Genomic DNA, 14,381 nt, shown 5'->3' with positions numbered 1-14,381 from the left:
TTTGCTTCTCTTAACAACTCCAAGGAAAGCCTATAAGTGCATATATTTGAATGTTTTCCTCCCCAGAAACCTTCTCCCATTTCTCAACTTGAAATTTGTTCAATGTTTTCTCTCAATGTCACCATCTCCTTGTGCATTCAATTGTATGAGCTTGAAGTTTGAGGGTCATTCTTGATTCTTTTGTCTGTCATTGCGACCTACTGTTTGCTATAATGATTTACTTCCATTCATGTGTTCTGAGACAGAATATTAATTAGCCAAGGTTGGCCTTGAATTTGTTATGTAGTTAAGGATGACCTTGAACTGATTCTCCTGCCTCCCCAGTGCTGGGGTCCTGGCTCTTTCAGTCTTTCTATCTTGATGTAAATTCTACCAGTTCTGAGAATCATGATCTCTTCCCTATACCATGGCAGGGGCTGCTTTGGTATCTAGTCTCCCTAAACTCTGTAACAGTTTCCAGAGCGCTAGTTCTAAAATAAAAACCCAATCCAGCTCCATGCTTAAAATGATTCAACAGCTTTCTGCTGCTCTGAGGCAAAAGACACTATGACATGTCCTTCAGCTCTTATATGGCCTCACCACCTGCCATGCTGTCAGTCCGCCCGCTGTAGTACCTTCTTTTCATTTCATCCCAGGTTTCTGCACATTGTCTTTCATTTGCCTAAACTGCTATGTCACTTTAGTTCCCATCCTTCCTCCTGCTCAGTGACTACCCCAGAGCCTTTCCTTGATCATCTGTCTATGATGCTCCTGAGAGTGAGTGCAGACACGGTCTCAGTTCTCTTTCAACTATATGCCTTAGCATGGGAAAATGCACAAACAGGTCAATGTGAATGGAATGAATCTTCTTTTAGCGACATTATTCAGGTCTCTGAAAGTTTCCTGAATTACTTTTCTTCAAATTCTGGTGAAAGCAAAAGATATGCAAAATATTAAAATTTCTGTTTTACTTGCTAACTTATTTATTTAACAAATTCTCTCTTTCTTTGCTATATGACAGATATTTTTATATTCTGAAGTAATGTACCTGTTCTTGAAAGGGGGGAAAAGTAATTGTTACAGGAGAAGTGTGATGGCCAGCATGCTTGAATTTAGGCAAAAGACCTCTTGGTGTAAAGGAGAACTGACAACCATCGGAAACTGATTTCTTTCGGACTCTCCATGTGCCGCCCTCCTTGAGTAGCTGTCGGCACAGGGTGAAGTTTGAAGCTCTTCCTACTCACCATTGGCTCATCTGTGTTCTTTTGGAACTGTACCAGCCGAACTCTTGTCACATTTTCCATGTCCATGTCTCCATTTGCACTTTCTGGAGAATCACCGTTTAAATAGGGGGAAGTCGGGGGAGGTGTGACCCTTAATGCTTCATCACTGTAAACTTCATGTGCCACTACGTCGTGAGTCTGAAGTAAGGCCTAAAAGTTTTATGAAAGACAGAAACGATTACAGTACCACTCTAGCAGAAATCTGTTACACAAACACTTGTAAAATAGCTTCTCAAAAGCATTTTTTTTATCTAAAGAGACCACAAGTGAAGTACACCTCTAAAGAAGTTGGAAGTCCAAAGAGGGGATGCTTCAGTCCTTCTTAGAAGGGGAAATAAAAATATTCACAGGAGGAAATATGGAGACAAAGTTTGGAGCAGAGACTGAAGGAAAGGCCATCCACAGACTGCCCCACCTGGGGATCCAGCTCATATACAGATACCAAACCCAGACAATATTGCTGATGCCAAGAAGTGCATGCTGACAGGAGCCTAGTATAGCTGTCTCCTGAGAGGCTCTGTCAGAACCTGACAAATACAGAGGCAGATGCTCACAGTCAACCATTGAACTAAGAATGAGGTACCCAAAGGAGTACTTAGAGAAAGGATTGAAGGAGCTGAAGAGGTTTGCAATCCCATAATAACAATACCAACCAACCAGAGCTCCCAGGGATTAAACCACCCACCAAAGAGTACACATGGACAAACCCATGGCTCCAGCAGCATATGTAGCAGAGGATGGCCTTATTGGGTATCAATGGGAGGAGAGCCTCCTGGTCCTGTCAAGGTTTGATGCCCCAGTGTAGGGGAATGTCAGGTCAGGGAGGGGGGAGAGAGAAGGTGGGTGGGTGGGGGAGTAGCTTCATAGAAGCGGGGGGGGGGGGATGAGATATGGGGTTTATGGAGAGGAAACTGGAAAAGGGAATAACAGTTGAAATGTAAATACAATATATCCAATAAAAAGTATGTGTAGGAAAAATAACAAACAAACATATGTGTAAGACAGAGAGAACTATAGTACTTACAAGCCTATTTAATATGTATGTTGTAATTTTATTTCTTTCAAGAGACATTATCCACATGTATGCTTGATGCTGTGGTGTATTCCTTTGGCTTCAGTACATTACTGGAGTCACAGAACCTCTGCTCATCTGTGTTACCAATAAAGAAAGACCTCCCTCTGTGAGACTGCTTTCCCCAAATTCCCTGCATCTTTCCCTCTTCATCTACCCAACCTTTTGTCTGAACATCCTCCTCTTTCCTGTGTCCTGCTATTGTTTTAATTTTTACTCTTGTTCAGCTTGCAACAGAAGGGTTTTCTGAGTGTCCAGTATGCAGGTGCTGGCATTTTCTTGGCCCAGCTTTTCCTCCCATCCCACCCAGCGGTTCTCTACCCACTTGTGCATGCATGTGATTTCTGCCTGGGTTAATGTGTGTGTGGGTATGTGTGCATGATATGTCACAAAGAGGGGACCTGAGCTAGAATCTCAGAGCACTGATGCCCCGAGACTTAATGATTTTGGTTTCCTTCGTGCATGTAACAGGAGATTAAATAGGATGAGTGTTAAAAGAATTATCAGTGAGTTTAATATAAGCTTCCAGGGAAATTAATTTGCATTACAAATAGTCTGCTTTTTAAGAGCCAGCCAGATCTCCCTTGAATCTTAGGAAAGTAATCCTTATCCTAGGTGGATGATTTAAAGAAGTAAGTATCTGCCTCACAGGGCAATTTCCACTTCTAAGGCTAGTCACTTTATATCCCAATCACAAGCAAGTCTTGTTGCTCCCTACAATCTCCAACATGAAATCCCAACCTGCTCATCTGCTACATCCCCATTTTCTCTAATCCTCCATCATTTCTCTCAGTGTCTTCTAACTGGTCTTTCTCCTACAGTCCATTCACAGCATGCGAGCTCCAGCATCTTCCACCCTCTCACTTTTGAGAGAGGGCCTTGCTCTGTAGCTCTGGCTGGCTTGATACTATATTCCTCAGGTTGCACTCAGACTTATGGAACTTCTATCTCAGCCCATCAAGTGCTGGGATTCTAGCAATGTGTAACTATGCCCAGGAACAACCTTGACAGCATGTTCAGTTCATATTTTCTTGATTGACAATCAATCACTCAGTACAATCACTACTTTAACCAGGAGAAAACCCTAGACTCTTTACCATGGTCTGGAAGAGCCTCCTTGGTGTGGCCTCTGCCAAGCACTGTAAGCATTTCTGTACCTCTTTCCTTCCTTTTACTAAATCCCATCTTTAATGGACTTAGCTCTGTTGTTTGAACAGCTTCCTTCTGCCCCTTGCTCTCACTTGGATGTTCAGGGATTCAACTCTTCTGATAACAAGTCTTAACTAACTCTTCAGAGGACTTTCCCCCAAGGATATAAAATAGCTCACAATTTTACTACTGCCTCTATACCACAATCTCTTATTCTTAGTTATTGCCACTATGTGAAATTATCATGTTATCTGATGTGTTCAGTCTGTTTCTAATTAGAAAACCCTAGCCTGCAGCCACTGAAATGGGAAATTCTATGAGGGCTGAGACTGTGGTTTTCCTATTCATGACTAGATCCTCAGTGGCCAGCATAGTATACCTGGAACATAGGTATTTAGATATTTGATATATGAATAAAGATGCCTTTTAAGTACTGAGCTACATTTTCAAGGAATTTGAGAAATTATTTCTGAAAATGTTTACTGATAGGGACACACACACACACACACACACACACACACACACACACACACACAATTCTAAGTTTTGAAATGCAAAATAAATCAAGGCACCAGTCTGTATGATTTTTTTTTTTTCTGGAAAAACTTTACCCTGTAAAAAGTTCTAATTTGGATATATGATAATTTATTCATGTAGTCTTCATCAAGTCTAAAAGATTTACTAGTCTGAAAGGTTCCTATATAGTTCTCTGGTGTAGCTCAGGTTATTACACCAACTCATAGTCTGTTCAAAAATATGGAGAACACACTGCACAGACCAATGAGTGGGGAGGTGAACCTACTTGCAAATGGGCCAAATATGCTCAGCATTTTACTAGAGCTTACAATATAAGCTCTGTGCACAGGCAGATGACACACTGTGGGGCAAGTAATAATCCTCATTAGTGAACATTGATGAGGCATTAAGCATATGTCAGGCAGAAACCAGGCTAAGTACAGTGGACAAATCTATTTAGTTCTTATTCCAACTAAAAGGTTTGGAGCTCACAGAGCTATTTCACAGCAGTAGAGTTTAACCTCAGGCCTATCTGAATTAAGAGTTTTAACCACATTTATCCTCTAGAAGATGTGATATCTGAAAGGAATGAATTATAATAAGGAGAAACATGGCCCCTACATATATAATATAGGGGAGAAAATAGTACCAAGGGTAATTAAGCTGTGGGTGCTGAGATGAACCCACCACTGATATCAGCTGCGATTGCTCAAATTTGAAGATATTGAAAGGACACAGAGTCTTTTTATTTTCCTGCTCTGGTATACAGAGGACAATGATTAAATGAGATCCCAAGATTACAGACCTGAGCTGAGACTAGGACAGACACGGCAGAACTGTCCAGACCCATTCTCACGGAAAGGGCCTGCTTCAGCAGGCCAGTATGTATTAGAATGTCACCCACAGGAATAGAAAGTGCAGAATAGAGGTCAGCATGTGTTAGAATAATTAGGAATGACTTTAACCGCAAAGGTGGGATTCGAACTGAGCTCTGCATTGACACATTTCATCTGTAAAAGTGTGCTTGTTCAGACTGAAGTATATTTCTAATTCACTACTATCAGATAGAACAGAGTTAAACACTCCCGGAAATGTGCTTGAGTTTGGCCATTAAAACTTAGAAAAATTAGGTAAGGGAAATAGAAAATGGCATATAATTATTTAGAAGTACAATGGTAAAGTTTTAGAAGCATTGCATGTACAACGAAACAGTATGTACTTAAAACCTCATAGGCATTGATATTATACACATGCTTCACTGTAGCTATGATTTTAAAACACTTAAAATAAATAGTTGTAATAAGAACAACAGGGTTTTAAAGTCACATTTTCACCCAGAGGGACGTTAGCTGAATTTTCAACCCTCTGCATATATTCCATATTATATTCATCAAGGATTTTCACCTGTAAGTGTGCTTCTTTTTTTTTTTTTTTAAAGAAAACAATCTGTCCTGTTTTCATTTATGTGTCGGTATCTAAACATCTGTGTGTATAGGACCTTTGTGCCAAGAGATGTTGAGTCCCTTGGAGCTGGAGTTATAGCAGTTATGAGTCACCTAATGTGGGTATTGAAAACTGACGTTAGGTCCTTTGGAAGAGCAGCAGGCATTCTCCACCAGACCTCCTGTCAGCCCTCTAATTCTACTTGTGAATTTCAGATAAGTAGATAGCTGTGAACTTCTTTTCTACAAAAAACTTTGTTAGCTATTTCAAGTTTCTAATAATTGGCTAAGTGTGTTTTTTCCCATTTTTCATAGACATCATCATCATCATCATCATCAACAACAACAAAAAGCACAGGCGTTCTGCACTGTCTAAAACAAAGACACCTTGAGTTTAATTCCTGAAGCCACATGGTGGAAGGAAGACTCCTTCAACTTGTCCTCTGACCTCCATGCATGGATCATGGCACATGGACCCCCTAAATAAGTACAATACAAAGACAGAACACAGTCTTTTATTAGAAAAATTGCCCTCCATCAATGGGAGAAGAGGCCCTTGGTCCTGTGATGGCTCCATGTCCCAGTGTAGGGGAATGCTATGGCGGGGAGGTGGGAGGGAGTGGGTGGGTGGGTGGAGCACGCTCACAGAAGCAGGGGGAGGGGGATAGGAGAGGGGCTTTCTGGAGGGGAAACTGGGAAAGGGGATACCATTTGAAACGTAAATAAATAAAATATCCAAAAAAAAAAAATGCCCTCAATTTCAGCTCTTTGTGGTTCAGGTAGCGCAGAGTTGCAGTGGGTAATGTGGGAACACAGGGAATCGGATGAGCTACTTCACAATTGTGATGCAAGGTCAACAACAACAATGAGGCATTATATAAACAAGATTATAATTAAAAAAAATCCTGGGATCTAGTGACTTCATGGTACAATGCCTAGTCACATGGTTGTGGTGGTGATGCTGGTGCGAAGAAACTACTGCAGTTAGTTCAGATGAAATTGTAACACAATTATCTATGGCTCATCAGACTTGAAGGCCAGGATGTTATTGACTTAGGTATTTTCTACTTTTTAAAATGATTATTTTACAGTGTGTCCCTTCTACTTAGGAAAAGTTTATCATGGTAGCACATGCTTATCATCTTAGTAGTTAGGAGTTCAAGGTAGATCCTAAATTTGAGGCTAGTGTGGGCTACTTAGTGAGATCATACGTCAAAAATCAGTCAAATCAAAACCAAAACTAAACACAAAATGAAACTAAAGAACAACCCATTTCCTGTAAAAAATGTATGTTGTGCTATCCCGACACCAGCCTCACAAGCGTGTGTTATGGTGTCTCTTGATTTTATCACTTCTCTAGTGCTTGTTAAATTTCATATGGTTCTGCATGTGAATCTAAGCACTTCCCAGGACCACACACACTGTGTAGCCTTGCGTACATTAGCACCCTCTATCACCTAGGCTCTTGTAAGGACACTCTATGATGTGACTACAATGACAAATTGCCTAATGACATACTCTTCAAGATGCACACCAGCAGATAACATGGCTGTACAAGGATAAACATACATTTGATGAAACTAGCAATTTTAAAACGTTCCGTGAAACGATGTTTTATGTCTAGTGATGTGTTACTTACCATGAAATGAGGTTGTGTTAAAATACGCTTTAGTTCCTTCGCATCATTATTCTCAGGGTAACATGAAATTTCTTCCAATACCTAGAAAAATAAATAAGATACACACTAATGTAAAATGAGCTTTACAAAGCATGGAACTCCTTTAAATGAACAACCATGAATGTATTTTTGTATCGGGAAAGACAATTACTTTCAAAACATTTGTTGAGTTCAGAAGTTAAGATATGAGAATATTGGTAGTAATAAAATAAAATATTTTGAGTAATAATGGCTTGCCTTTATTACCAAACTATGACCCAAAGGTAACAAAAAACTAAAAAACAAAATGGGAAGTTTGAAACACATACTTATTACAGGTTTAAGTAACTGAAGCAGCTTAATAAAAAAACATCTTATAAATTCCCTCCCCAAATCAATTTGTACTAAAAGTAAATACTTGCCCTTTAAAATTTAACAGCACTGCTACTTCCTTGAAAGGAACATAGGCTATATGAAAACAATATACAAAAGACTGCTAATGAACTAGCATAATTAACTAAGAGTACACTCAAGTGATATTCCTTGTAGCCTGGTGGGAGTAATGCTGTTCTACATACTTAGCTTCCAACACAGAGAAAAGCATGCTTCGACCAAATGCTCCTTAGATGAAATTCCAGCGAATCCAAGACCAAATTTAAAATGTTTTTAAAGATTTATTTATTTATGTTTATGAGTACACTGTAGCTGTCTTCAGACACACCAGAAGAGGGCATCGGATCCCATTACAGATGATTGTGAGCCACCATGTGGTTGCTGGAATTTGAACTCAAGACCTCTGGAAGAGCAGTCTTAACCACTAAGCCATCTATCTCTCCAGCTCCAAATTAAAAAATTTAAACACCTTCAGCAGCAAACTTTCCTCACCAAACTTTAGGCATTAACATCTTCTCTGCACTTGTGAAAATGCTGCTTGCAAGTAGACAGTTCTTAAAAACTTCTCCCTTCCATCCCGGAATGGAGTTTGTCTACCAGCCTCTAGGAGTAGGGCTTTTGTTTTTCTGAGCAGGTACATGTCACAGCTCTTACTGCAGATGTCTCACAGACACCTCTACACTGTACTCACCTGAATTCTAATCACGGAGCCTATCTAGGATTGACTGAGCACCACTGGTCCTAAGGGGCACAGCCCCTCAACCAGTAGGACTCTCCCGACCTAACCTTCAAGAACTTCAGAAAGGGGCTCACTCTACTGGAGTCTCAGATCTCAACATCCTACCATGGTAATGTGCTCTGCTACTTAAGCACAGGGAAGAATGGGTGAAAGAACAAATGAATACACAACACACACACAGGGAATGAATGGATGAAACACACACACACACACACACACACACACACACACACACACACACCAAAGAACAAAACAAACACCTCTCATACACATACTAGTGTTTCTTCTTCAAATGCCCAGCTAATTTACATTGCTTAATGATATTACCAAAGTTTTCTTTGGTGTATTTTCAGTATTCTCTTCTAGGAAATGAGGGGAAGGCACAAACTTGCCCCTTTCCCTTGCTACTTTCACGGCCCATGATCTTAAGTACAGAGGTATAACCTCCTAAGCTAGGGGAAATTCTTCAACTGTCAAATTAGGACAAAGGACTGTCCTCAGAGTATTTCTGCTTCTGTCAAGATTGGGCAGTGACTCATGATTCCTGCCTGACAGTGTAATTTCTTTCAAAGAATGCTTGCTGAGCAAACTAAGACAAGACTTCTCTTACCCTAGACTCAGGATAAGTCTAGGCCTGGGCAGGCATGGCAGCCACTATGGTTTAATTTCTCAGTGAGTATATGAGCAAATACAATATATATTTTAGTAAAAGTCATGTTTAACCTCTGCTAAGAAGCTGGATAGGGTGGTACACACCTGTCATCCCAACACTGGGTACACGGTGAAACTGTATCTCAACAAAACAAAACCCAGAACAAAATCTGCTAGGAAAGGGATTATATTATGTCTTCAATACATTAAGTAATCATACTTTATAAAAATATTTTAAAAGGAAATGTTTATTTGCATAAAAAGTTTAAATGATTAAACAGTGAAAAAAATAAGGCACTTACTAATGGGGTAATTTCTACATCATTTTAGTAATTGGAAAAAATTACAGTTATTGTGCTATAGTTAGAAAGACCAAATAGAGGTGCAAAATGCTCATTACACATCACTAGGCCCCCAACCAACATAGTTTGATTGGCAATATATCAAATCTTATATGCAAATGAACAATGATGGGATTCTGGGTAAATGTTTTCCAAGCTCTCTGTAATGCCATGCTTCTATAATAAGCAACTATGAAAGAAGCTTATGGGAGATACTTCTGGATATTGATGATGCATAAAAATAACTTCTTTGAACTCTATATTCAATTGTTCTGGAAAGTCAATTAACTTCCACATAGTACCACATTAAAAAAGCAACTCAAAACCTTAAAGCATGTCTGTTTCTACCAGGTGCAGTAAAATATTTAAAAAAAGACACCCCCCAACAACTAATTTGCTCATTTGCATTGCGGAACCAGAAGGAGAAACCTAGGCACTCCTGTTGCTGACTTTTTATTTCCACATTGATATTCAATGATAACTTAGCAATCAGAATCTGAATACGTGTCAAATTGTCATCCTAAACAGTGTGCTCCTTAACACGCACAGACATTTCCAGTAAAGGTAGCAAATATGACAATGCTAAGTACTTTGAGAAAAATATGTCACTTACCTCTTTGGCTCTCTGTACTGCATCGCTTGGAGGATTCCTGATTTGTGGTGAAGACTTTGTGTTAATTTTGTCATACAGCTAAAAAGCAAAGAAGAAAATCCAATCAAGATACATCATGTTTTACTAGAGTTTACAGCTGTCTATTATTTCAGCAAGAAATCGTTTTCTTCTTAAAAAGTCAGGGACATGATATCAGCCGGTCCTGTTTGCAACTGTTCATCATTCAGATTATGAGTTTTATGCACATCTTTTAAAGTAACTGATTTTAAAGAGAGGAACCAAAATTCCATTGTTAGCAATTAACATTGTCAATAGAGTAGCAACCCCAGTGTTTCCTTCTGGTCAGGAGCAATGTTCACTAACAGGAATGTGGAGCAAACGGAAAGAACAGATTCTGGCCATGAAGAGTGGGAAAGAATTTTCACAGATGCTCTTGGGAAAGAAAGGCGTGTTCTCACAGAGGTTTCTGCTCATCTGATTAGGCATATTCATTAACAGAATGAGTGTTGGAGACTTTAGCAGGGAGTCAAGGACAGAAACTTGGTCTCTTTTGCCTTTGCAAATTCAAGGAGTGTGAGAAAACTGAAAAAGATCGAAATATATTTACAACCCCTTAAACCCCAAAGAATTAAGCATCAACTTGATAAAGAACATTAATTTAATTCACCAGAGAAATTACACTGTGGTTTGGAAATGCAATTAAAATACTAATTTTACCTCAAAGGGAATGACTCACAATCAGTGGTCTACCAGCTTTGAAAAGTACAATGTTAAAAAAAGAACTCTCCAAAAAAAAAAAAAAAAAAAAAAAAAAACAACAACAACAAAAAAAAAAACAAAAAAAAAAAAACAAACAAACAAAAAAAAAAAAAACCAAAAAAAAAAACAAAAAAACTCCTAACTTCTCTAAAACAGGGTGGTTTTGTTCCCTACCTGTTGTTTTTCACTGCACACCAATGCTAGTCCAGAGGTGAAATACTGACTGTAAACATTCTTCAAATTACAGCTAGATGTGAGATAAATATTTATGATTTGTAAATATTTAGGCCAATGAGGCAACAGAAATGACCAAGAGAAAGTGAAAATAGAGGAGGGGCCATTTTTACATGATGTCATTATTTGAGAAAGTATGAAGATTGAATAAATAGTTTGAACATGCTACTCAAACATTCTATTAACATTTTAGGGCACTGGTGATATGCTGTGTAACCAAATCCTTGGAGAATTTACATGTATATGGTCTCTGTCTTCTTAAGGTTACCATCTCTAGTGATTGCTAACCAAAATTTGGAATGAACAAAAAAGTACTTTCTTATAGAAACATAGGCCTGGAACTTACCATGTAGACATCTACTTGTCTTTGAATTCAGAGAGTTAGGTCTGTGCTGCCTCTCAAGAGTTAGGATTAAAGGGTATACCACAATGCTCAGCTTACAGAAATAACCTAGTGATTAGCTTCCCAGACTAATCTATGAAAAGAAACAAAATGCTGCATATATAAAATATAAAAAAAAATCTCATCAAAATGAATGCCATCTACTATAAAAATCCAAAACAAATATGAATTATAAATATGTGGATATATTACACTCATAAGATGAATTAATCTTAAAACATTACATCTGTAGATAACAGGCTTATATTTATGATGACAGTAAATACCATGTTGTGTTCTTAGAAAAATAAAACAATATGCAAAGACACTAGGCCTGAGAGATGGCTCAGTATATAAAGACATTTTTACCTAAACTGTTAACATGAACTCGATTCCTGGGTGGAAGAAGAGAACCAACTCTCAAAGGTTGTCCTCTAAAATCCACATGTGTGCAATCCCATAACCTCCCACCATAGAATATAGTTTTTAAAAGATTAAAAAAATACATTTAGTGATGCTAGGCATGGAAGTGCAAGCCTTTAATCCTAGCACATTGGAAGCAGAAGCCGGTGGATCTCTGTTAGTTGAGACCAGCCTGGTCTAAACAGTGAGTTCCAGGAAGCAGGAGCGACATAATGGAGGGACTCTGTCTCAGTAACAAAAATAGAACAAATGCCGCCACTACTGCCAACCATTAAGTGGGCTAGCAAAATGGCTTAACGGGCAAAGGTGCTTACCATCAAGCCCAATGATCTGAGTTCCATTCCTAGAACCCTCAATGGTAGAAGGAGAGAACAGATTCCTACAAGTTGTTCTCTGACCTTCACACACGTACACACAGAGGTACACAAAGAGGTATGTGCATGTGCTCTCTCTCACACACAGTGTAATTTAAAAGACACTCCGTTATCCCTGATGTCGAAGTATTAATAGTCAAAATTTAGAGAACTTAGATGAATAATAACAGGGAGAAAGATGAAGTCTGTTTAAAAGAATAGCAACCTTAACTCACGGCTTTCTAGGTTGATTCTGCTGTCACGCTACCCTTTCTGCACTGAAAATCTTTACCTAAAAAAATCCTTGCTTTTTTTCTAACCAAAGACTATTGCTGACACCACCTCCAACACTTTCAAATATGATCAGTATTGCTATTTACAAAATTAATAAATGCATACCAGCTTTTACTCAGAGCAGCAAACATCCCCAAATTCCTGAACTTGGAGACTTGATTTTTAACCCAGTCTTACTGTGCCAAGTACAGTCCTCCTTCTTGCACTTCTGCCAGTATAGTTTCTTTTAGAAGGTTTTGTTTCCTGGTGCTATGCACAGTACTCATGGCTTTGACTCTGCTAATAGCTAAGAACTGTGTGTCAGTATACTTACTGTCTTGAAGACTTTTAGCTGGTGTCTAAGAGACATTCTTGGGCCTAATACAGGCGCTCTCATATGCTCTCTGGGTTTTGTATTACTATTCTATCTACTATTAACTTTCAGTAATAGTAGTTATTCTAGTTGCTTACTCCATGAGATGGAATCCATATCCAACACTGCTTTGTGTATGTATGTATATGTATGTATATATGATGTATGTATATATATGTGTGTGTATGTATATGAATCTGTTTTTCTAATGAGAAACGGAAAGGGGTGGATCTATATGGGAGAAAGGGTAAGGAGAAACTAGAGGGGAAATTTTATGGATATATTACATAAGGAAAAATTCATTTTAATAAAAGAAAAAAACATAAATTTGAAATGCTTTAAAATCAGAAATGTGCTATCTGAAATGTCCCTAAATCTGAAACCTCTAAAATTCCAAACTGATTCTACAAGTAGAAAATTCCACATTTAACCTCATATGAGGGGTTGTAGTCAAATTCCAGGCACATAAAAATGTCGCATAAAATTATCTTCAGGCTGTGTGTACTGTACATGCTATATATGGAACATAACTGTTTATGTTTAGACTTTGTTCCTAATCCCAAAATATCATTATATGCACTCAAATATTTAAAATTGGAAAAGAAGTCCTTGAATATATAACTCTTCCGTTCCTAAGCATTTCAGATAAGAGATATTCAGCCTGCATCACAAGGAACAATGATGACCGCTTATTTTATTGAGCCCTTACTAGACGCCAATTACTAGTAAGAGACCTTAATATAAATGCTTCCATTTAACCTCAGCTAATATTGCAAGGTTGGAGCCTCTGTTATTTCCATTCCACAGACAAGGAAAACAGACAACAGTGAAGTAAGACATAGTTCCAGCTTTAGGATGGTTTGCTGAGTGGCATGCAGGTGCCTGGAGTCTCAGAACTTTCCTGGCTGAAAGTTATACTTACTTATATTGTAAGTAAGGTGCCTCTGGTATGGCCCAACACATGCATACACATGTACATGTGAACACACACACACACACACACACACACACACAGGAACTTTGCCTTTGCTGTCAGACCTCCACCATCATGGATGGGTGCGTGCACACTCCTAGGAAGGGCCTGTTTCAGGTGGCACTGCCCTACCAGGTGGCTGAGAAAGGCCTGACTCTCTCCCAGATAGGTGTGATCCTGAGTGACTCACATGTTGTGGCACAGGTCTGTGTTGTGACTGGTAATAAAATCGACAAATCCTTATGTCCAAAGGCCTTGCCCCGATCTCCCTGAGGATCTCTGCCATTTGATTTAAAAGCACTTGCAAGCATCTTGAAAGGAGCAGAAAGGACAAGGATGCGAATTTCCATCTGATTCTGATAGAGAGCAGAATTCAACGAGTTGGCTCATTACTAAAAGACCAAGCGTGTGCTCCCACCCAACTGGAAATATGAGTCATCCACAGGCTCTGCTCTAGTGGCATAAATTCTCTTGTGTACAGGAACAATAAAATCACTTTGGATAATAACAAAAAACAAGAACTTAAACTAAGGCCAACAGGAAGCTGACAGTGCTGGTGCAGAGCTTGCTCCACAGCAGCCAGTGTTGCTTTCACACTCGGTTCTAGGCTTTATTCTGCCTACATAGCAGAAGCCTGGCATGTGTAGGAGTCACAGAATTGGGGAGAGCTCATATTTGATTCTCCCTTCCCTTTGTTCTTGAGAAGGGAAGAAGAGGGAATCGTTCTTCCCCCTACGAAAAGTGAAGGGTAGGGAACCCTCCAGAAAAGCTTGTCC

The 14,381-nt window shown here is 39.0% G+C and overlaps 1 protein-coding gene across 1 annotated transcript in view; it reads right to left on the bottom strand.

Moving 5' to 3' along the window:
* The window catches only part of CASK (calcium/calmodulin dependent serine protein kinase), a 346,973-nt gene that overhangs the window by 40,003 nt on the left and 292,589 nt on the right, over positions 1-14,381 (bottom strand). The window contains exons 12-14 of the mRNA XM_080910355.1: positions 9,836-9,913; positions 7,081-7,161; positions 1,224-1,412 (exon numbers count right to left, since the gene is read on the bottom strand). Of these exons, the coding sequence (XP_080766481.1) occupies positions 1,224-1,412; positions 7,081-7,161; positions 9,836-9,913 (348 nt within the window). The remainder of the gene's footprint in view (positions 1-1,223; positions 1,413-7,080; positions 7,162-9,835; positions 9,914-14,381) is intronic.

Source organism: Micromys minutus, assembly GCF_963924665.1.
Source record: "Micromys minutus genome assembly, chromosome: X".
NCBI classification, from domain to species: domain Eukaryota; kingdom Metazoa; phylum Chordata; class Mammalia; order Rodentia; family Muridae; genus Micromys; species Micromys minutus.
The sequence above is the reverse complement of the archived record's forward strand: the minus strand, read 5'-3'. Positions and strand labels throughout refer to the sequence as shown.